The 23,915-nt window shown below is 38.8% G+C and overlaps 2 protein-coding genes across 15 annotated transcripts in view; one reads left to right on the forward strand and one right to left on the reverse strand.

The window, feature by feature from the left end:
- Window positions 1-7,186, reverse strand: part of NUDT6 (nudix hydrolase 6) — a 60,315-nt gene extending 53,129 nt beyond the window's left edge. For 9 of the 12 annotated variants that reach the window (XM_033419379.2, XM_049709547.1, XM_033419377.2 and 6 more), the window contains exons 1-2: window positions 6,565-6,843; window positions 2,309-2,512 (exon numbers count right to left, since the gene is read on the reverse strand). In XM_033419379.2, coding sequence (XP_033275270.1) covers window positions 2,309-2,512; window positions 6,565-6,802 — 442 coding nt within the window. In that variant the 5' untranslated portion in view covers window positions 6,803-6,843. Of the gene's footprint in view, window positions 1-2,308; window positions 2,513-6,285; window positions 6,519-6,564; window positions 6,844-6,897; window positions 6,996-7,158 lie in introns of those variants that run through there. The other 3 variants (XM_033419386.2, XM_033419382.2, XM_033419384.2) reach the window with 3 other exon arrangements.
- Window positions 7,187-7,275: 89 nt separating this feature from the next.
- SPATA5 (spermatogenesis associated 5) overlaps window positions 7,276-23,915 on the forward strand; it is a 351,881-nt gene continuing 335,241 nt past the window's right edge. The window contains exons 1-8 of one of the 3 annotated variants that reach the window (XM_033419372.2): window positions 7,276-7,521; window positions 13,580-13,701; window positions 14,733-14,890; window positions 18,415-18,473; window positions 19,244-19,888; window positions 20,850-20,979; window positions 21,482-21,538; window positions 23,032-23,155. In XM_033419372.2, the coding sequence (XP_033275263.1) occupies window positions 7,377-7,521; window positions 13,580-13,701; window positions 14,733-14,890; window positions 18,415-18,473; window positions 19,244-19,888; window positions 20,850-20,979; window positions 21,482-21,538; window positions 23,032-23,155 (1,440 nt within the window). In that variant the 5' untranslated portion in view covers window positions 7,276-7,376. The remainder of the gene's footprint in view (window positions 7,522-13,579; window positions 13,702-14,732; window positions 14,891-18,414; window positions 18,474-19,243; window positions 19,889-20,849; window positions 20,980-21,481; window positions 21,539-23,031; window positions 23,156-23,915) is intronic. The other 2 variants (XR_007477250.1, XM_004265109.4) reach the window with 2 other exon arrangements.

The raw sequence follows: 23,915 nt of genomic DNA on the forward strand, positions 1-23,915 counted from the left end.
ACATTGCCAACTGAAGATCTACCCAACCATTCATTTGAGAAATATTTACTGAGCACCTACTTTACACCAGACACTGTGTTTAGCCTGAGGATAAAATGGTAAACAAGACAGATAAAATACCTGCTTTCGTGGAGTTTATATTATTGTGGGGTCGATTAAGTATATGACATAATTTCAAACTGTGATAAGTACTATAAAGAAAAACAGAGGATAAAGGGACAAAGGATGATGGGATTGGCAGGTGGGAGGACTCTATTTTATACAGTAAGGTCAGGAGCTTTCCTGAGGAGATATTTCAGCTCTAAAGAGCTCGATAAACAAAGCCCTGGGGAAGAGCACTGCAGGAAGAGGAGCCAGTAGGTTTAAAGGCTCTGAGGCAGATAAAAGCTTGCTGCATGAAGAACAGAAAGAGAGCCATAGCTCACTCCATTCCAGTGTAGGGGAGGAAAGATATTTTTCTTCTACCCACTTAGGTTCTGCGTCTGGGACCTGTGAGTTGAACTGACAAAGTACAGATAAATGGATAAGAAGTATATAAATTTTATTTGATGTTAATAATTTTACGTGGCCTGAGTAGGGGTGGAGAACTTCATAGAAAGAAGTGAAGATCCCCCCAAAGTGTTAGACCCAAGGGCTTATGTTCCATTTTAAGAAAGAGGGATAAATTGTGCAGAAATGACAAGAGGAAAAGGGGTGCGGGCTAAGGAAGGTAAACTGTGAAAAAGTGACTAGGAACTATTTGGGGAACTAACAGAATATAATGGCTGTTTTCACGAGGTTTGCACAGATTCACCTCTGTGCCAACTCCCCGGCTCCGGTGACAAGAATGTTCTCCTCTTCGTGGTAGAAAAGCTCAGAATGATCAATGTGCCAAAGGGTCACTTGGGGTGGCGGGCTGTGACTCCCTTCACCAACTATGCCTTCTGCAGCTTATAAACAAGTGTCAGCTATTCTCTCTTCACCTAAAAACTCTGTACCTTCCCAGAAGAATTCCTCACACCACCTTCCTGATCCCAACAGCCACTTCAAATCCTAGCTGGCCTTCAAGACTCTCATCAAGTTTCCGACCTCTCATTCCCTGAACTCCTGTGGCGTATCTTAACTCTAATATACCATACTGTACTTGGTTATAAACAAGTTCTTCATAGGATACTCTTTACGCATATATTACCAATTCTGTAGTACTAACTGGAAACTCTGCTTTGAAAGTCTGTACCAATGAATTGATAATTATCTTTATGTCTTTCCCATGAAGTGTGAGGCTGCCATCAAATTTTCAAGTGGTCTTTTGAAGTAGAGCTGAATGGGAAGTTGCTGAATTGCCTCTACTTGCTAGAGGGGAGTGAGACCATGGACAGAGAAAACATTAGAAATCCTTGAACAACTCCTTTAAAAGACTTCAAAGATGCAAACTACCTTTAAAAACTCTTGTAAATTATATAAAGGCAAATAATACTATTATTAATAAATTACTAATAATACATATTACTGCTTTATTTCATAGTAAATCATAAGGATTCTTTCCTATTTTTGTTTTTTGGGAAATCTAGCTTTCTTAACCCTGGTTCTCAAAGGATAGTCCTAGGACCAGCAGCAACACTAGCAGCTGTAGCAGCAGAGCACTTATTAGAAAAAGCAATTCTCAGGCCACACCCCAGACTAACTGAATTAGAAACTCTTGGGGCTGGGGCCCAGCAATCTGTTTTAACAAGCCTTCCCGGTGATTCTGATGCACTCTCTACAATGTGAGAACTCCTGTCTTCACCTAAAGCAAGTCTTCTCTCAAGACTGTCTCTGAAGCTAACCAGGGACTTCAAAATTCTGTATTTAAATTATGCTATTTTAAAACAACTGTTTGGCACAATGACTTAATGTAAATGTCTCTAAGAAGTAATGTTCAAATCACTGAAAAACTGGTTTGCTTTGCCTTCAATTCAACTTAAAAGTTATCTTTTATTTTACTAAATCACATAATTAGTACCAATATGTTTTACCATAATGAAATGAATCTATTCCCTGATCCCAATTCAGTGTTACTATTTCAGTAGTGAAGTTCACATATCCATGAAAAACATGTTCAAACATATCCTTTGAAAAACTAAACTTGCTTGTTCTCTGTGCTGCCCTCTGCTGATTCATAAGGCAAACTTCATCTATTTAAAGTATCAATACCAGCTGCAGTTCCAAGGAGGACAATCATTTAATCAACTTATTTATTCCACATGAACCAACTACTGGCTCATCTGTAAGAAGAAACTGGATGAACCTTTAAAAAGTTAATTGTGATTAACATTAGTTTGAAACAGACCTGCAACTCCCACTTGATGTGTAGCATATCCTGGTAATCTGCTGGGCCCCTCTCCCAGCCACAGAGTCAGCGTGGATGAGTCCGATTCTGCGTGGTGAAAGCAGAAGCCCAGGGAAGCGGCAGGGGCAATAAATCGACTTTGGAGGATGGGAATGTGCAGCCATACTGCTACTCTACCTTCGGATCTCCATTTCTGTATTGCAGCTAAAATACAGAAGATAAACATCTGTAAATATTTTCCAGTGAGAGGAGTGGAATAAAGTAAAACTCATCTCTGGGTGTCACCTCCTCCAGGAAGCCAAGTTTAAGCTCCACTTCCCTTACTAGTTAGCTCTCTTTGGGGGCGGGCGGGCGGCACGGGGGAATCGCAAAATGTACTGTTCACATACACCAGCAGCACGTAAACTACCACGTTTTATTATAATTATATATGATTTTTCCACCAGACTGAATTCCTCGAAAATAAAGTCAATATAGTGATGATCTTTATATATCACCTGACACAATACCTGGCACATAATTGGTGCTCAATAATTGTATTAAAATGAACGAATAAACTAATTTAAATAAAACACCATTTCATTCTTGTTCCTTTTAACAATCTTGGTTTTCATCTTTATAAATGACTATTATGGGCTTTTATTTACTCTTCCTTTAAAAGTCCTGTCTCTCATATATATATATGTGTGTGTATATATATATATAAATATATACACACACATATATATATTTTTGGTTTATACATTTCAAGGTGAAAAATATAACTTTGTTGTTAAATAATGTATGGTAGTTCTAGAAAATTTTCAAAATAAAGTACAATGAAGAAATCAAAACTTCACATTAGCACACAGATAAATTTAAAATCGACATTTTTTGCATGAATATAATTTTGGAATTGACATACCATATATAATTTACAATATTTTTTTACTACATATTATAAATGTTTTGCTATGCCATTAAAATTCTTTAACGAACACACATTTTTAATGACTATAATTCTCCTCATATAGGTCTACCATAAACTACTTAACTGACCTCCTACTTTTGGACATTTAGATTGTTTCTAACTTTCCTTTATTACAAATTATACCATGACAAACATTAAAATAGATTTTCAGTCTTTGACTTTAAATGCTTACTTTATTACTTGAGATTGAGCCAGGGAAAAAAGATGCTAACATTTATATGGCCCTTACTAAATTCCAGACATTTTAGATACACTGTTTCATTAAGTTCTCACAACATGAAAGGCAGGTATTATCACCCCTAATTTATAGGTGAAGAAATGAATACTTCCACAGTTTTAGAAAAACTTTTCAGATCACTTTCTCCATCCACCATCGCGATCTTTACAACAATCCTGTAAAGTGTGTGTGGAGAGAGGGGGAAGACTTGATTATTTCTTTAATGGTTAGATTCCTTTCCCTCCTCTTCTATGGCCTCTGCAGTAAGCATCTCCTGGTTAAGGACCATCTTACTCTACCTTTTTGAAGTCAGTGTGCCTAACACAGTGACAGACAATGTGGGAGCCTTAATTTAACGTACCTTTTGATTTGGGGCTGTGGCGCCCCTTCAGATCCTTCTCACATCAATCCTTCTCTGACTAAATCTTTTTAAAAACTGGCAGAATTACATAAAGTGAAATGCACAAACCTTAAGTGAACATTTGGTGAGTTTTGACCTATGCATACATCTGTGCCACCCACGCTCCAGTCAAGATTACACAACATTTCTATCACCCCAGAAAGTTCCCGTGTCCTCCTTCCCAATCATTCCAATCAAACGAAAAAGCTGAAGTTCTACAAGTATAGTCACTTGTTTCCTATTTTTTCTCTTTACACTCTGGCTTGGAGAATCTGTCCACTGCTACTGCTTCAGCTAACAACTACGCAAGGGTGGCTGCCTAGTCCTGGCCTCACTGAACACTGAATTTTTCTGCTCTTCAGCTGCTCGCATCTTCTGAAGGCTGCTGCCTCAAACTTCACACCTATATTCAAAACTGATTCCTACACCAGCCACCTTAGTTTTCCTTACAGGCATTTTTCTGGCTCCAATGCTCAAAGCCTAAGAATCCTTTTTAAAATGCTTTCTTTCTTCTCTGTTTCACTAATAAACTTTAATGCTTCTTCCTCCTCTTTCCCTCATTCCTCTGCTCAGATCCAGCCCTCAAAGTGAGCTCACATATCACCTCTTTGACAATAAGCTTTCCTCACGTGCTTTCCAAATGTGAACCTAAGGACTACTTTCTAGTAGATTTACTAGAACTTACTGCACATTGCCCGATGACACCTGTTACTGTCTGTTTTTCTAATCCTAATTAATATTTTGTGCCTTTGCAATCATCCAGGTTAACATGAGATTATACACTGGGGCTCAATTCCTATTCAATGACTGGCTTGTCTAAAGTCACACAGCTAGTGAGCGGCACAGCAAAAACCAGAACAAGTGTTATTTCCCCACTGATGCAGATATATGTGAAGCTTAGCAACATGTTACCTCTTCATCCATCTAACTTTAGTTATCAATAACGGAAACAGTAAAAGAACAGACCTCACGTGCAAAGGTGCAAAACAACTATTGCTAATACATTATAGGCAATCAGTTATATTTACTTGAAAAGAAAGAATACATTTAGACTTCCTACCAGGCTTTCTTAGATAATTTTAAGATTCTTTTTATAGGCAATACCATTCACTTTTGTTTGACTCAATAACAAAAAAACCAGCAATAGCTCTTATAGTGCAGCCAAGAACAAATTCTAGAGCCAGGGGAAGTTAATCTGTCTCTTAGTACCATCATCTTTGAAATGGGGCTAATAATAGTACCTACCTCACAGGTATGAGGATTAAATGAATCAATACTTTTGAAGTTCTTAAAACAGTGTCTAGCACTTAGTAAGTACAAAAGAATTTATTAAAAAGATACAAAAGAATATGGTACTTCAGAGTTTATAAATTAGTTTCATGTAATTTATCTTTGATTACCACATCTATCCAGTAAAGTAGTTAAGAGTGGGCATTATTCACATGAGCAACCTAAGAGGCAAATATTTTCAGTGGTGATTTTCCTAATGCCTCGTTAAGCATGTGGCAAAACCTGGGACTTGAAACCTGGATGTGTGACTCCAAATCCAACCCACTTTCTGCTTTGCCTTCCTGACTGAGGTAGTGCTTTAATCACTGACAAGTAACAAGTGTGTACAATAAATACCTGTGTCTACCCACACAAACGTGCACATATTAGAGGATGAACATTTGATTCTCGTAGTGTTAACACTGTTGTAGTTAGCAGCTGTTCCCAAGGAGGAGAGAAAACAAGGTGAAGAGGTAAACAATTTAGAACTGAGGATGGTTGAAGATGAAAACGACTAGCTCAGTTATATTTCCATAGATGCTCACTTGCCATATTGCTCCATAGGATAAAGATTACTTTCAGTTTCCTCTAAGTGTGAGAGGATGAGTTTCCATGCTATGCTTTCAAGTTGATTATAAGGGCCCTCAGGGGCAGTGTGAAAAACAGGCTGTTCCGCCACATCACGGGCTCTCAAAGTGAAGGCTCCTCCATCCAAGCTATCTTTCTTATCACCGGCCTCAAGGCTCAAAGAGAGTGGCGAGTTTTCCCACTGGAGACTGAAACCACTCACCAATCTCCCCGGTGAATCACAAAAGGCTTGTTACTAAGGAAAAGCAAACTCTAGTTCTCGGCGCCACAGCTCCTGACCCAACTTGTGCACAAATACGACCACTCAGAACCTCTCTGGCCCACTCACTGTCCACCACCTGTACTAGAAAGTGCTACGGTTCTGCCTTGGGTAAACTGTCCGGCGAAACGAAGGGTCGGTAAGTGATAGTAAACGAGAGCGTAATAATATCAATAAACATTTACAGAGCGTTAAATACGTGGCAGATACCGTGCGAGGCACTTCACATGCATTATGCAATTTATCTCTCAGCCATCCCATGAGCTCCTATTACCTGGTTTTACAGATGAGAAAACGGTGGTTTACAGAACTTGCCCAAGGTCACACACTAGAAAGATGACCAGAAACAAGGGCTGCCGATCCCAAAGTCTGAGCTCGTCACCATTTCACCCAACCGCCTCAGAGACCTCCCAGCCAAGGGCACAAGAACGAAAGGCAGAAAACGGCTGCGGGTCACGCACGCCCTCTCTCCTTCCCTCAGGCGCGACTCGGGATTGGGGGCCGCGGTTACTTCCTTAGAAAGGCAGGGGAGCCTCGGACCAGGCGCACTTGCCCTGCAAAGCCCTCTGGAAGGCGACCGGGTCCAAGCGGTGCATTGCGTCCAGCCGCGCCAGGCGCACGGAGACGCCCCCGAATCTGTCAAGCTCGCCCCGCAGCTCGCCGGCTCCGGAGGTGGCGTCCCGAACGCAACCCGGGCCGCCCGAGGCCCCACGGGGCCCTGCAAAGAGCACTGCGCGGCGGGCCCGCGCCAACACCGCACGCCAGCGACCCCCTCTCAATAGCTGCGGCATCTCCGCACCGGCCCTCGTGGCCCACGCGGACGCTTCCAAATCACGCGGCCAGGGAGTGACGGCGCTACCGTAAGTTTTAGAAGAGTGTCACTCACGCATTCTCAGAGTTGAGCAGGGGTCTGCAGCGCTAGGTAGAGGAGACGGCGAAGTCCGGTCGACCGGCTCCTCTCAAGAATTTGCCCAGCTCAAGGAAAGCGACAGAAACTTTCCCACCACTCCCCTCCCCTCCCCTGTTCCCCCCACCCCCACCTCAGTTTAATTCAACAGACATTTTGTTCAGGGATAGAGAAGGAGGCGGAGATACGAAAAAGTCCTGTTTTTCAGGAATTTATAATCTGAATGAGGGTTCCGTCCACCTAATCCGTCTTCTGTGGCGAAAGTCAGAACGTCTTCCACATCTTCAACGACAGCGGATTCTGAAGACGCTATGTTCTCCCACTCTTGCTGCGCTCCACTCAGGGGATTACGGCGCGGGACGGAGCCTCGCTGGTTTCTGCCCCGGAAGTTTTTCTCTCAGCGAAGCGCGCACATTGAGCCGGCTTTACCGCTGCTTCTCTCGGGCTGCCTTCCGATCATGTCGTCCAAGAAGAACAGAAAACGGTTGAACCAAAGCGCCGGGAATGGTTCGCCCTCGGCCTCCACTGCTTCCTTTTCTGCCGGGGCCACAGCTTCTGCCGTGGCGGCCGGGACTCTGGTGGTGATCAACTTCTTAGAAAAGGGTAAAGAGTTCTGAGAGGGAGACCCGAGGCCGAGGGGGCGCCGCCCGAGAGGACGAAAACCTAGCGATTCTGCCTTGAGGTGTAAAGGTTTTTAAAAAGTTGGGTGAGGCAGAGGTGTGCGAGAGGCACAGAAGTATGTAAGACACTCGAAGCCGCGCCTGCACTAGAGAAATTGGGCAGAAATGACTTAGTGGCTAAGTCAAGCTCTTTTGTAAATTGCTTTGAATTTCTAAATTGCGCTTGAAATGGTTTTGCCTTATTTAAGATTAACGGCGTATTTAACTGCGAAGTCGCTCGTCTCTAGCGAGAGTAGTATACCTATACTAAAAAACTGAAAGCCCAGTTCAGTACCGCTGTCGGTATTGTCCTTCCTAAGAGACGTTAATGTGCCTTTAAAACTGAAAGGTGGCTTTTTTCCTACTACACGGGTTCTGGTGTTTAATTAAACAGCTGTTAAGTGCGCACGGGTGCTAGCAGGAGCTTGGGTATTTCACGTATGTATCTCATTTATTCTGCGCAGATCTTTGGGAGATGGGTACTGTATTATTATGCTCATTTTACAGAGAAAGAAAAGTTAACGCTATTCCCCCCCACCCTTCCCCCCAGGTTACACAGGTCCTAACTAAATGGCAGAGGCTTTTTTTGAGTCCAGATGTACTTGATTCTAAAGCCATGGACCTAGATCACAGCAACCTTGACTTGGGAGAACGGATTTAAGTGAAAAGCATTGAGTTGGTAAAGCTTTTAGCAGGCGTGATGTTTTGTAGCTTTGAAAAAGGGATCAGATTAACCTAGTGGCAAGATTTTTATTTATGTCTAGTGCAGACCCTAAAGACAATCTTCCAGTTAACATAGTATTTTCAGGCTTTTTGGGGATCGGAGTTCAACTTGTTCTGTTGGGCATATTCAGTCTCTTTTTCAACAGGATCCTTCCCATTGACATTTAAACCTACTGATTTCTCTTTCACTTTTTTTTTTTTTTTTTTTTTTTTTTTTTTTTGCGGTGCGCGGGCCTCTCACTGTTGTGGCCTCTCCCGTTGCGGAGCACAGGCTCCAGACGCGCAGGCTCAGCGGCCATGGCTCACGGGCCTAGCTGCTCCGCGGCATGTGGGATCTTCCCGGACCGGGGCACGAACCCGTGTCCGCTGCATCGGCAGGCGGACTCTCAACCACTGCGCCACCAGGGAAGCCCCTTCTCTTTCATTTTTAAACAAAAGCTCCACACTTCTTATCACCACCCTCCACTGCAAGACTTCTTAAAAGGAGGGGTCCCTGCCTCCTCATCTCTCACTTACTCCATAGCCTATTCCTATTTGACATCCACCTCATTATTCCATGGAAACTGCCTGTACCCTGGTCACTGATGATCTCCACGTTGGTAAATCCAATGGATGGTTTTTCATTACTTACTTTACTTGACCCCTCAGCAGCTTTTGGTATTGTCAGCCATTTCTATCTTCTTGAAACACTTTATTTCTTGACTTACGTGTCATCAAAATCAACGAGTTTTTCTCCTTCCTTTGGTTGGTACTTCATCAGTTCCCTTTGCAGGCTCACCCTCTTCCACCTAACCACCAGATTTAGAAGTTCCTTATTTCTTAGTCCTAAACCCTCTTTTTCTCTCTATAAATCTTCTTTCTTTGGCAAGTTCATCCAGTGTCCAGCGTTTCCTTCCCATTTACCCTTATTATTTTCAGATTTGTATTTGTAATTTAGATTGTTCTGAGTCTTGATTTAATTGTCTTCTAGATCAATGCTTCTCAGACTCCATAGGGAAGGTTTAAAAATTTACAACACATCACAGATCAGCACTGTTGTAAAATATGATAAAAGTAAATTATTGGAAAAATAAGTTAAAAAAGAGAAATTTTTATTAGATTCAACAGATGTAAAATTACTCTGTCAAATTGCAATAAAAGCTTCTAAATGCATATTCTCATTTTTTCTACTTACTTCATCATGAACAGTATCAGATAGTTTGTGGACCACACTTTTTTTTTTAATTGAAATATAGTTGACGAACAGTATTAGTTTCAGGTGTAAGTCATAGTGATTCACTTTTAAATACATTAGGAAATGATCACCTTGATAAAGTCTAGTAACCAACCGTCTGTCACCATCCACAGTTATTTCAGTATTGACTATATTCCTTATGCTGTACATTACTTCTCTGTGACTTATTTACTTTATAACTGGACGTTTGTACCTCTTAATCGCCTTCCCCTGTGTGCCTAGCCCCCTCACCCTCCTCCCATCTAGCAAATATCCCTTTGTTCTTTGTATCTATGAGTCTGTTTCTGTGTTTTGTTTTTTAGATTCCACATATAAGTGAAATCATCTGATCCTGATCTTTCTCTGACTTATTTCACTTGGCATAATACCCTCTAGATCCATCCGTGTTGTTGCAAATGGGAAGATTTCATTCTTTTTTATGGCTGAGTAATATTTCATTGTAATCTATGTGTATAAAAGTTATTTATGTATTTTGGATATTAACCCCTTATCAGATATATCATTTGCAGGTATATTCTCTCATTCAGTAGGCTGTCTTTTTGTTTCGTTGATGGTTTCCTTCATTGTGCAAAAGCTTTTTAGTTTGATGTAGTCTCATTTATTTTTGCTTTTGTTGCCCTTGCCTCAGGAGACAGATCCAAAAAATACTGCTAAGACCAACTTCAAAGAGTTTACTGTATATATTTTTTCTAGGAGTTTTATGGTTTCAGGTCTTATATTTAAAGTCTTTAATCCATTTTGAGTTTATTTTGTACATGGTGTAAGAAAGTGATCCAGTTTGATTCTTTTGCATGTAGCTGTCCAGTTTTCCCAACACCATTTATTGAAGAGGCTCTCTTTTGCCCATTATATATTCTTACCTCTTTTGTCATCAATTAATTTCCCCTATAGGTGTGGTTCATTTCTGAGCTCTCTATTCTGTTCCATTGATCTATGTGTCTGTTTTTGTGCCAGTACCATACTGTTCTAATTACTATAACTTTGCAGTATAGTTTGAAATTAGGGAGCATGCTACCTCCATCTTTGTTCTTTCTCAAGATTGCTGTGGCTATTCCAGTTCCATATGGATTTTAGGATCATTAGTTCTAGTTCTGTGGGAAATGCCATTAGTATTTTGATAGGGATTGCATTGAATCTGTAGATTGCTTTAGGTGGTAGTATAGACATTTGAACAATATTGATTCTTCCAATCTGTGAGCACAGTATATCTTTCCATTTATTTGTGTCTTCAGTTTCTTTCATCAGAGTCTTACAGTTTTCCGAGTACAAGTCTTTCACCCTCTTGGTTAAATTTATTGGATGCAGTTGTAAATGGGATTGTTTTCTTAATTTGTGGTCCATACTTTGAATATAGCACTGTGCTATACTTCTTCTTTTGGACTTTTCAAAGATACTTCAGGACTGACTTCCTGAAGTCAGATTTCCTCCAACAAAACAAATGAGCTCTGTTCAGTCTTTCTCATTGTAGAATTCAGAAATCTAAGATTCCTTCATGACACCGCTCTCTTACATCTCACATTATCCAGTCCACCACCACGTCCTGTTTACTAAGTATTTCCCATGTTCCACTTCTGCACTCCCTTCCCACTGCTTCAACCTTAATCTCAGACACCATACTCTCTCACCTGGACTACTACACTAGCTGCTCTCTTCCAATTCCTTTTCCACTCTGCAGACAGAATGATCTTTTAAAATAAAAATCCTGTCACGACCCTGCTTTTCATCACTAACTGGCCTCCAATTACTGTCAGATTAAAGACAAGGAGCTTGATAAAGCCCACTGCCCTGGGTGGTCTTGACCTTCCTTATGTGGTTCCTTGTTTCCCACCACTCTGCCTGTACTTTTCCCCTCAGATGGACAATGCTGTCTTTTGTCAAGGATGTCTGTACAAGCTCTTCTTTTTGCTGAGAATTGTCTTCCCCCTCCCGCTGTTCATTTAGTTAATTTTATTCTTCCTTCAGACCTGAATTTAAATATTCTTGGAGAAGCATTCTCTGATTCTTCCAAATTAGATCTGATCCTGCATTATAGCCTCTCTTAGGACTCTTAGTTTTTCTTTAATTGCATTAATCTTAGTTTAGAATTGTACAGTTATTTAGTGATTGTTTAATAACTCTCATTCTATTAAGTTATAAACTCCATGAGGCCAAGGACTGTGTCTGTTTTTGTTCACCTTATTTCCCCAGTGCCTAGTGTAGTATCCTGCCATATAGTGGGCACATGGTAAATATTTGCTGAATGAACAAATGAAGGGTGGGTGGTTGTTTGAAATTACCTTTACTATCTCATTAGTTAATCTGGCACATAAGGTGCTCAGTAAGTGTGAAGTTAATTAATAGGAAGTAGATGTAGAGATATATTTTTAAAGTATTGAAGGAGTGAGGACTGGTGAAAATTGTGCGGGGGATAGCTTACATAGATTTGGATGCTGTAAGCAGAGAATACAATGGAAATGTATTAGGAAGTAAAGCCAACAGATGGGAATTTGAACATGATCTCCATTGCTGATAGGGAGGAAATGGAGGTAGAGAAGTGTGTGATGTTTCAAATCTTGGTGCAGGATAGGATGGAGGGAAGAGAGGAAGAAAACTTAGAATCTTGTCAGGGACTGAGTACCCCCCTCAAGGTAATTATCAAGAGGGAAGGGTAATTCATTGAGGTTTCCTTTATTAGGAAGAAAGAAGTGGCAGAAACTGAACATTATGAGGTTATCAAACAGGACGCTTTGCTCTTATTCCTGGGTAAACTGTGTAAGAGACCTGGTGCTCATAGGAAAGTTGAATTTCTTTTCAGCCTGTCATATTTTAAAAAATGCTTATTTTATGCTCAGTTCTGTTAATCTTAGCCCTGGGAGATGCTTTGTTTTTCTAGATTTGTTCATCTGATGACAGAGGGAAAATAAATGTGTTGGGGAAGTTACTTCGCAGTGGCAGAGAATGATGTAAATCAGACATACCTCATGGTTTTGCTTTTGTTGACTTAGTTCCTTTTTAGTTACAAAAGATCTGTTTTTCTGATTATGAAAGAACACTAATACTAGTCAGAGCTCTGTGATTATGATATATGTGACTGTAAGTTTTATAATAAAGTTTATGTGAGAGGCATCATAAGCGTTACATGGATTTTGTGCTGAAAAGAAAAATATTGTATACTCATCTACTACATTCATTCATTTCATGCATATTTGTTATGCATCTGCTATATTTGATGCACTCCTAGGCGCTGGAGTTACAAAGATGAATATGACCCATTTCCTGTTACAAAGCAGTATATTGTTAAAGGAAAGTCAGATTGTAAAATAAATGAATATTGTGATAACTGCTAGTATCTGGCAACATAGGGTGCTGGGAGCATCAGAGGAGGGACAGCTAACCAAATGTGGAGCTTGAGGGAGTGTGTGGGCAGGGGTGGAGATGTTAGCATATCATTTTCAGAGGTTTTGAAACTGGACTGAATTCTGGGCCCCTTCTTTGGCCAAAAGTTGAAAGCTCTAATGGTCATTTGAGTCGGTGTGTGTTCGCCTAAGGAATAAGACTTGTGTTATTGTTATCCATGTGTTCCTGGGAACAGAAAGGAAGAATGTCTGGTTGCTATCCTGTGGGTGAGAAGTGGAAACATAACTTAATCCTCCAGAGCCAGATGATGTGTCATTTCCCCAGTTCAAGCCTTTGAGTACTAGTAGCCAACTCAACTTAGAATCTGTAATATGGAAAGTTCAGAATGCAAGTATGAAAAGCCCTACTGCAAGTATGTTCAGTTAGTAATGAAATTAGAGATTTTTTTTTTAAAATAATGAAAACCAATACCTACCCCATAAAACATCCTTTTTTAGTTAGCAGTCATATTGTCAGTGGATCCTCACAAAGGTTTGGTTTTAAGTCTGATTGCTAAAATAAGGAGGGTTGGGACAGTAGTCTCTCCAGGGTTTGTTAAGTGCATTCGTATGGTCATGTGGGTAAAGGATTTTTATTTACTCCAAAAGAAAGCATGCTTTAACTTCAGTTACAAATAGTGCAAAAATAATTTTCTTTTCCTTCTTGGTAGACGACAAAGTTCCTAAAGCATTCCAGAATTCCCTTGTTCAACTTGGACTCAACACCATGAAGTCTGCAAACATATGTATTGGTCGACCAGTGTTGCTTACCAGTTTGGATGGAAAGCAAGAGGTGAGAGTCCTTTTCGTTTCCTTACTTTAGAAATATTTCAGATGTTTTTGATTTTAATTTTCAACACAAGCAGTAATAAATGAAAAGCTGTATCTTACAAGACCCTCACATCTATGTAAACTTTTCCTTCCTTTGATACCCTCTGAGTTGTAGGCCCTAAGTGCCATGACGTAGAAAGAAGCCTTTCCTCCAGAGGTAGTGACACACTACCAGCCCTATTTCTCCCAGTCTGTTAGTTGTATTTCTTCACAGAAATGTTATTTTGGGTCATCTGTTTTGTATGTAAATATTTGATTACCCTCCTTTTGTCCTGGCTACCATTCATCATACCTGAGACTCTAAGTCCAGAACCTTTCCTGGGTCATTTTGGCAGCTTGGCTTTCTTCCTCTGACTCTGCCATATCTTCTGCTGCTGCTTCATCAGTCAATGTTCTCTCATCCAGTGGGATCCTCTCAAAATGTTTTGCAGTCTTATAACTGCTGATGGCTTGCCTCCCATTCCTTTCATTGTTCTGGGCTTATACTGTAAAACATCCTTTACTGTGTTTTGCGGAAGAGAAGACTATAAATGTGTGAGCTCAGCCTGTTATCCGGAGCTAGAAATCTTTGAGTTTCTCCCTTACCATTTAAGTCGGTTGAAAACCAGGTTCCCATGGAGCTCTTGTACTGGGTCACTCGCTGTTTCCTAGATGTAGTTTATGCTCCAGACTGAACTACCTTACAGTTAGCTTGCCTTCAGTATTTTTTCTCATTTTTCTCTTATCACCTGTTAATGCCTTTGTCTCTTTTCTTAAATCCACCTTTCAGCTCTTCCACCATTTTCACTGTGGTATTATTCCTAATCTTCACAAAAGAGATGTAATATTTATAAAAAAATAGTTTTTTTGTAACTGATGTCAAATCATAACTCCTTTGGGGTACGGACTGTGTTTTGCAGATCCATGTACTTGACTGTGCTTAGTTTTCTTCCTTATAAATGAATGATATTCTACAAATATTTATTATATTTTTGTTTCCTATGTTCTGGGCAGGTCTATACGGCCTGGCCTGTGGCAGGATTTCCTGGAGGCAAGGTTGGCCTGAGTGAAATGGCACAGAAGAATGTGGGTGTGAGGGTTGGTGATGCCATCCACGTCCAGCCTGTTTTGGGTGCTGTGCTGCAGGCTGAGGAAATGGACGTGGCACTCAGGTTTGGCTCTTTTCTTTGGTGACTGTCTGGATCAGTGCTGCCCAAATGAGTCACAAATGTGAACCACACATGTAATTTTTCATTTTCTAGTAGCCACATTTAAAAAGTGAAGAGAAAGAGAAAGTAATTGTAATGGTATGTTTTATTTAACCAGTATATGTAAAGTCTTATTTGAATTTATAATAACTACAAAAAACTATTAACAAGATTTTTCATTCTGTTTTTCAAACTGAGTCTTCAAAATCCAGTGTGTTATGTTACACTTGTAGCATATCTCAATTTAGGCTAGCCACATTTTTAGCACTTGATAGCCGCATGTGGTGAGTGGCTAGTGGCCTACTGTGTCAGACAGCACAAGCTAGATGGGTGCTGTGTGATTTATGGACTATGGACTCTCTCATGTCCCGTGACTAGAATATGCCCTGACATTTCAGGTGAGAGGAATTGTTGTTGATGGATATTTGACAGGTTTTTTTTTTGTCTTGGTTTGCTTCTTGTCTTTTTTACAGTCGTAAAGACAGGAATAGATTACTGTGATTTGGCAAGAAACTAGTTTTAATTAAGACTGCTCAAGCGAAGTGTACCTGATTCTGTATTTTAACTCATTGATTATTCGGTCAAATAAAACAATTATATCTATCCAATTTTTAAATAGTCCCCCACCAAAGATGACAAATATGGTTAAAGTATATCACCCATCCTCTTGAATGTTCTGTATCTAATAGGATTTTTACTCAGTTTGCATATACAAGTCTTAACAAAATTTGTTTTAAAAAAAAAAATCTTGGGCTTCCCTGGTGGCGCAGTGGTTGAGAGTCCGCCTGCCGATGCAGGGGACACGGGTTCGTGGCCCGGTCCGGGAAGATCCCACATGCCGCGGAGTGGCTAGGCCCGTGAGCCATGGCCGCTGAGCCTGCGCGTCCGGAGCCTGTGCTCCGCAATGGGAGAGGCCACAACAGTGAGAGGCATACCACAAAAAATAAAAAATCTTTTAATACTTTAATATCATGTTTGTAAAAACTTGGGGAATTTTATATGCCAGAATCACAAAACATTTTTCAGTCATTAGCTTGATTTTGAAAAGTTTTCTTCACTTTTCTACTTTTGTAGATTCCAAGCTTAAGCTTTGGTGTATTTTTTCTTTTAAAAACAGGAAAATGTCTTCAGTGCATTGAATAACAGTTTAACGAGCAACAAAATAAAAAGCCAGAAAGGAAAAGAGAACATATGTTGAGCGTCAGCTGTGTACTAGCACACACACCCACACTTTCCTCTTTTTCTTCTCTCATTTAGTCCTCTAAACATCCAGCAAGGTATCCATATTTATCCCTCTTTACAGATGAGGAAATGGGCTCAGTGAGGAGAAGTAACTTGCCCATTATTTTATGGTAATTTTTTAGTTAATTCAGGTTCAACAGGATTAATCTTCATACTGTTTTAAAACGGTGCTTTAGGTAGCAGTAATCAGTTGATTGGGTTTTTGATGATTACTAACAAATGTGACCTCTTGAGGGCGCAGCAGTCTTAGGTGATAATGATTACCTACTATAGAGGAGCTGTATATGTTTTAAATGGAAACTTGGTTTTTTATTTTAAAGAACCTTATGTTTTAAACATGGCAGAAGAACTTAGACAAGAAACTTAATTTCCAATAAGAAGAATCAGTTATTTTAGTCTGCTGTTTAAATCCTTCAGTTGTATCTGAAAAAGTTTATTATCAATATTAATGTTAGAGCTCCTTCTAGTGGAAATGATTTTATCTGTGCTTTTTTAAAAGCAAAACTGATCGTTTTACATATTTTACATATTTGTACATATTTGCAAATATCTTCTCTTCAAAGTTTAATAAATAAAAGCAATTTAAGTAGTTTCAGAGTTCTTTAAACAAGTAAATTTAAGTATTTAAGGAAATATGTACAATCTTCTCTTTAGTTTATACACGCAGTTGATTCATGAAATTTTCTCCTTGTTTTTCTCTCTCTCTTTTATATGAATACACAGTTGGTTCTCATTATTGGTGGTAGTTGTGTTCCATGACGTTGCCACAAATACTGAATTAGCGAATACTGAACTGTTGCTCCTAGGGAGGGTGTGTGTGTGTGTGTGTGTGTGTGTGTGTGTGTGTGTTTATATGTATGTGTGTATTTATTTAACACATATAAATATGTGAAAATATATATCTTATGTAGATTATAATCTTAAGTCCTTGAAACAACTCATTCTGGTAGATTCTATTTTCTTTATTTTTCAAATGAGGAGAAGTGGCTCAGAAATATTAAGTGACTTGCCTGAGGCCACCCCATTAACAGATGCCAGAGTTAGGATGCAAACCCCCTCTGTGTGGTGCCAGAGCTGGAACTTTTCACGCCATACTGCACTGCTCCCTACCCTGCCCAGCTTCCATCCTCTGGTCACCTCTGAATGAGAGTTGAAACAATAGGCCTTTTTCAGCCTCAGCTGGGAAAGTATTGGGTTACAGTTTTTGCCTGCTCTGTGCTCATCCACAAATGACTGGCAAAGCTCTGCTAGTATTGATTTTGGGCTTATAAACACATTTTAGCAAGTAGGTGAATTTGCATACGGAATTTTCAAATAATGTAGTTTGGCTGTATTGATTTTGTTACTGATAAGGTGGTTGGGAGCAAGGCTTAGATTTGGACCAGATGCTCCTGCTAATACACCTTTTCCTGAGCTAAACCATTCTCCCTCTGTGATCTCTGGCAGAACTCGCAACTGTAGGCTTCCTCTGCTGATATGGGCTGCTTACACACGGAGGAGGAGGGAAAATGCACATATTCTGAGAACTCTCTAAGAACGTGTTTCTTTACAAGTGTAATGATTTTTAGGCATGTTTCCTGTACTCAAACAAGCAATTTTCCTGGAAGACACAGTTTTTGGTCAGAAGAAGGCTTTTCCATTTTTTCTTAGGCATACCCTTTCTCTAGCATAAACTTGCACTGTACCATTACTCCGCTTTTTTTCTACCTCTTCAGATAACGTACTCTATAGGATTTAAATTTCCTTAAAGATAATTTATAAATTATACAAAGAGAATAAAGTAAGCTATTAATAAAAGCCTTTCTCCAAGCTGGGCAAGTTCAGAAAGGAAATGATTAATTGAGGCCAGTGTTTTTCCAATGTTTCTGACTATAACACACAATAAAAAACACATACTTTTCATTGTGATTTATTGCTCCTATACATCCACAGATGTAGTACATAAATGTACACACGTGTGTACATGTATATACCCGAGTATATAGGGGTGTGTGTGTGTGGTGTGTAAGATAGTAAAGAAAACTGATTTAGGCCACTGGGACACCAAATTGCAAATGGTGTTTTCATGGTTATAAGAAGTATCTAAAAAGTGTAAATTATTCCAAAATTGTGTAAATCATTTCCAGATTGTAAACTAACGATTCTTTTGATTAGGTCTACATCACAACTGTGTACATGTCATTTTATATTACATTTTCGTTTCTGGTGTACTTAATGCTGGTTTTTATTTCTCCCACCCTTCACAGTGACAAAAATGCAGATATTAATGAAGAACAACTGACTGCTTGTCTTCTGAGAAAACTAGGTGAGATGTCTCTTTCATACGTTTTCTAAATGTTAAAAAGCAAGGCAGCAGCAAATAAACTGATGTGTCTTTGAGGTCTTGTGTACATAATGCTGTTCTTTAAAATAGTGTAGAGAATATTCTCAACGAATGAATGTCCTTTTAAGATAGGGATGTAGTATCTGCCGCCGCCCCCCACCCCCAACTGCCAAGTAATAGATTGGTAGTTGAGCAGTGGAGAGAATTTTTTTTTTTTTTTAATGTATCATTTTAATTTCTTTAATGATACTTTTATTTTTTTTTAATTTATTTATTTTTATTTTTTATTTTTTTTTAACATCTTTATTGGGGTATAATTGCTTAGTGGAGAGAATTTTTGACTTAACTGTGAGCAAAGTCAGTGGTAGAACTAAGACTTTTAACCCTTGAACTCTGTTCTTTCTGGTCAGGTATGTTATCTTGGAGTGTTGGTGTAGGTGTGCCATTTTAGCTTGGTTTGTTACTGAACATGGAATGCCTGGCTCTATGGGGTTATAGCTGATAGAATCCTAAATGTACTGAGTGTAGAGAATTTCAGAGAATTAGCTTGACCTTCTGTCTCCAGATAGTGCCCTATCATAGGGGAATATTAGGTCCTCTGTTTTTCATAACAGTTGTTTTATTAATACTTCCATCTTTGATTTAGTCTTTTCAGTCAGATAGTTTTGTTAATAGATGAAATAAATTGCTATTTAAACTTTAAATGGGTGAAAAATTGTGCTAACGTATATATTTAATAAATTGTTTTCCAGATGGCAAGATTGTTTTACCAGGCAACTTTCTGTATTGTACATTCTATGGACGACCATGCAAGTTGCAAGTGTTGCGAGTGAAAGGAGCAGATGGCGCGATGTTGAGAAGGGCTCAGAATGACTCTGACACTGTTGCCCGGGGAATGGCCTCCAAGCCATCCAGTGTGGAAACTAGTACCCTGGATATATCCTTACAGCTAAGCCAGTTAGGTCTGGAAGTGCCCCAAAACCCAATATCAAGCAGTACTCCTTACAAACCAGGAGATGGCAGAATGATAAATAAAGCTGGTGGTGTTTTGTCAGGTGTTACACAGAGTCCTGGGAATGGAAGTGGACTTGGACTAGAGGCAGTCACAGGTCTTAAACGTCGTTCTCAGTCTGCCAGAGAAGGAAATGAGCAACCTGTCAATGAAGAGAGATTGCTAAAGTCACCCAGCATGGGAGCACAGTGCAACACCGATACCTTTTATTTTATTTCTTCGACAACAAGAGTCAATTTTACAAAGATTTGTACAAATTCAAAAGATCAAGACAACCAATTAAAAGTAACTTATGACATGATTGGTGGCTTAAATAGTCAGCTGAAAGAAATTAGAGAAATAATTGAATTACCTCTCAAACAGCCTGAGCTTTTCAAGAGTTATGGTATGATTTCTTCAGTGTACTACACCCAGAAATGTTAAATTCATACTAAAAGCAGTTGGCTTATTTCACTTATCTAATAATTGTTCACCCTCTTTTCCTGTTTTTCTTTCCTGAGTGGGAGGTGTGGTAGTAGATGCCAGTTAAGTCTGCCTTTTTCTATGCTTGGTCTCTTCAGGTTGTAATGTGAGTTAGTTGTAGCCTTGTCTCTCTTAACTGCACACTTCCACAGTTGTTTGTATTGGATCTAGAGTAAGTATCTTGTCATGCTAGATTAGCCATAATGACTAAAAAAATAAATCAAACATTTAAATAGTTTGGATAAAACGTCTTTGTTAGGAAATGTAGCTGGGTGCAGATCTCTTTGCATTGAAACAAGTAGTTAAGGGAGTGACTTGGCTTTTAGAAAACTCAGGGCTTCTTCTGCATTGTTAACTGCCCAGATCCTCTGCATATATTTGGTGCATACCGTGTCTTTCTCTGCTTTTTGCTTTTTCTTTTTTCATGAATATCTATATCTATCTATCTATCTATATATAAAATGAATACTTGGATTCACGTATAAAAGGAACCCTGGTAAGGCTTATATTCTCTGAGATGGCTAGTTGGATAAAAATTGGGGTTGGTGGCTTATTTTGCATGCCCTTCCTGTTGTTTGGGCTTTGTTTTTTGATCATTGAACTGTGCTGTGTGGGATGGGGCATGTCAATAGTGTGGGTGTTAAACCAGTTTTTTTACTAACCAGCCTGGCCTGGTTGGGTCTACAGAGAGAGAAAAAGTCATTGCTTGAGATCAGCATTTGGGCTAGTTAGTACATTTTTCTATGGGGAAAGGGAAGTTATGACTCTTATTTTAGTTTTTGTGCAAGGTAAATTTATTTTATAACTCGTGTTTGAAGTCATATGACAACACTTGCAAGCAACCTAGTAATGCTGCATCCAGTGTTCTCTGCTTTTTCTTCTAGGAATTCCTCCCCCTAGAGGAGTGTTGCTCTATGGCCCTCCAGGTACTGGAAAGACAATGGTTGCCAGGGCTGTTGCTAATGAAGTTGGTGCCTATGTTTCTGTAATTAATGGCCCTGAAATTATTAGCAAGTAAGTGCATAATTTAATCGACTAAACAATATTATTAGATATACATCTTAAATGTGGTTTTTAAAAAATGGCTCAATAGTATTCTGTCTGGATATTTCACACATTGAAATTTTTTTGTGTGTGTGTGTGTGTGTGGTATGCGGGCCTCTCACTGTTGTGGCCTCTCCCGTTGCGGAGCACAGGCTCCGGACGCGCAGGCTCAGTGGCCATGGCTCACGGGCCTAGCCGCTCTGCGGCATGTGGGATCTTCCCGGACTGGGGCATGAACCCGTGTCCCCTGCATCGGCAGGCGGACTCTCAACCACTGCGCCACCAGGGAAGCCCACACATTGAAATATTTTTAATTTGCTTTTTTTAATGTGTATAAACATTAAGTTTGGAAAATAATTTTTGAAAGTAGTATTAAGTATTGTGGAAATATTTGAAAAGTCAGGTGAGCTTTTATAGACAGAGCTTTAAAAATGATAAGAGTTGGTCTTTAAATGTATTTTATTTGTTACAGATTCTATGGGGAGACTGAAGCAAGGTTACGTCAGATATTTGCTGAAGCCACTCTGCGGTATTCTTTATTTTTGGATGTTTGGAATTACTAGTCCAGGGTGTATTAATGAAAGTAGAGATAGTAGTACTTTATACGAAGCATGAAAGAATAGAACAAAAATAATAGTGATAGCACTGGAAGTAGATTGTAAGTTTAATGAGGTTCTATCTAATCTAATTCTATCTAATATTGTTTTGGAAATGTGAGAAATAAGTTATTAAATTACATAATGTAGCAAAAGGTACAAACTTCCCGTTATAAAATAAATCATGGGGATGTTATCTACAGCACGGTGACTGTAGTTAATAGTACTGTATTGCACATTTGAAAGTTGCAAAGAGAGTAGATTTAAACAGTTCTCATTATAAGAAAAAAAATTTTATGACTGTACGGAGACAACGTGAATTAGACTTATTGTGGTAATCATTTCACGATACGTATATACAAATGTTGAATCATTATGTTGTGTAACTGAAAGTAATGTTATATGTCAATATCTCAATTTTAAAAATTACATAAGGTAAAAGAATTAAGACAGTGCTGTACGATAAGTCATGTGAATTTGCTTGAGCATATAAATTTATGATTTTCTTTCTTTTGGGTACATCTAATCTCAATAGACTATTATAGTTGCCCTTTAGGCTTAAAACTTTGTTTTATTACAGTTTGCTTCAAAGTGACAAATCTTTTGCTTTAAAAATGATTCTTACTAATCATTTCTCAGTTTAGGCTACCATTGTTACATTGCAAGGAGTATTAACGAGTGGCCTGTAACTTGGTCTAATGTAGTTTTATTCATAATATGGCTATGTCTCTTTCATTGTTTTGGTATGTAACCTACCATAATTACTGCCCTCTTATCAAAACTTCCATTTTTAAAGTTTTTTCCCCCAGTAGATAAAATAAGTAGTCTTTACTCCAAATACTGAAGATTTGAGAATCAGTGGTATACCTTATTGTTTAGAATGTTTTTATTGTCACTATTAATTTGTTCCTGGAAGTTGAGACTTCCTCTTATGAGAGAATTCACATCTTTGTATGGGAGAATTGGTCATCTTGAAAGTTGTTTTTTTAGTAGATTTTTTAAAAAGAGCATTTCTACTTTCTATCCCTTGGAACTTTAAACCATCTCCAAGGAATAGCATCACTGGCCTCAGCTTCTGAAGTGATCCAGGCATAGCAATTTAGTGGGCATTAGTGGGCAAGTTCTGTCTGGGCATAGACTGTCATCTCATGAGCAATACATGTTCTCAGTACTCTACTTTTTATTGAGGGCAGATCTACTAGAATGTGATATTGGTGAGTTAATAATTTAGGCTAGAATTAATCTAAGATTTTTCAGCTTAACATCTTATTGCTTTTGTCTTTAATATTATTAATTAAATCCTAAATTTGATGCATTGCATTTCAGTCAAAAAATTAAAACAATTTCAGTTTTTTAACTGCAGTGCAACATATCAATTAAAAATTAAATATATATTAGAGAATTCATTTTACTTGTTTATTTTTAGGCACCCATCAATTATTTTTATTGATGAGCTGGATGCACTCTGCCCTAAAAGAGAAGGGGCACAGAATGAAGTGGAAAAAAGAGTTGTAGCTTCACTCTTAACACTGATGGATGGTATTGGTTCAGTAAGTACAGCACCAGTATTGATTTCTGTAGGAGGGGCTATTTTCTTAATAATATGCATGTAGTGGCAAAAACTGTCAAATATGTCTGAGTTTTTTGGATACTCTAGGGTAAGGAAGAAATATTAGCTGTAAAAACTAGAGGAAAGACCCATAAAATAATTTTCTTCATGATTTCTTAGTAACAGCTAGGACAGTATAACCTGGTATATTTTTCTAGCATATAAAATTATATACAATGATAGATTTATAATAAATGGTGTTAACCTAAAAACCTGAAGCCCAAGTCAGTAAGGAAAATTTAGCAATTAAATTTAAGGGGAATTTACTAAGAAATTTCATGAGTAAGTCTTATTACTCTTGTAAAAATTGATTCTTTGGGGGCTCTAAGTTGGGCAAGTGAAAGGACAGAAAGTGAGAATAATGGGAAATGTGTTTGTACAACATTTAAAAAGAATTTACTCATGTTACCAGATTCTTTGATAGTGCATACAGTCTTATATTAATAAAAACTATGTGCTGATTATGAAAGGGAGATCCATAGGACTAATAGGGAAGAGGAATGAAGAAAAATTCTCTCAGACTCCTGTTAGGCATTTATCAGAAGAATACACTTCTTATGCAAGATTGTAAATAACTCATATTTTTAGAATCATAATATGTCAGAACCAAAAGAAATTATAGAAATCATGGAGTTCCCAGTCTTCTGCACATTGAAAAACTGGGCAATTCGAACTTTTTGGTTTTACTGACTATTGGTAGA

The sequence above is a fragment of the Orcinus orca genome, chromosome 4, assembly GCF_937001465.1.
Source record: "Orcinus orca chromosome 4, mOrcOrc1.1, whole genome shotgun sequence".
In the NCBI taxonomy this organism is placed as follows: domain Eukaryota; kingdom Metazoa; phylum Chordata; class Mammalia; order Artiodactyla; family Delphinidae; genus Orcinus; species Orcinus orca.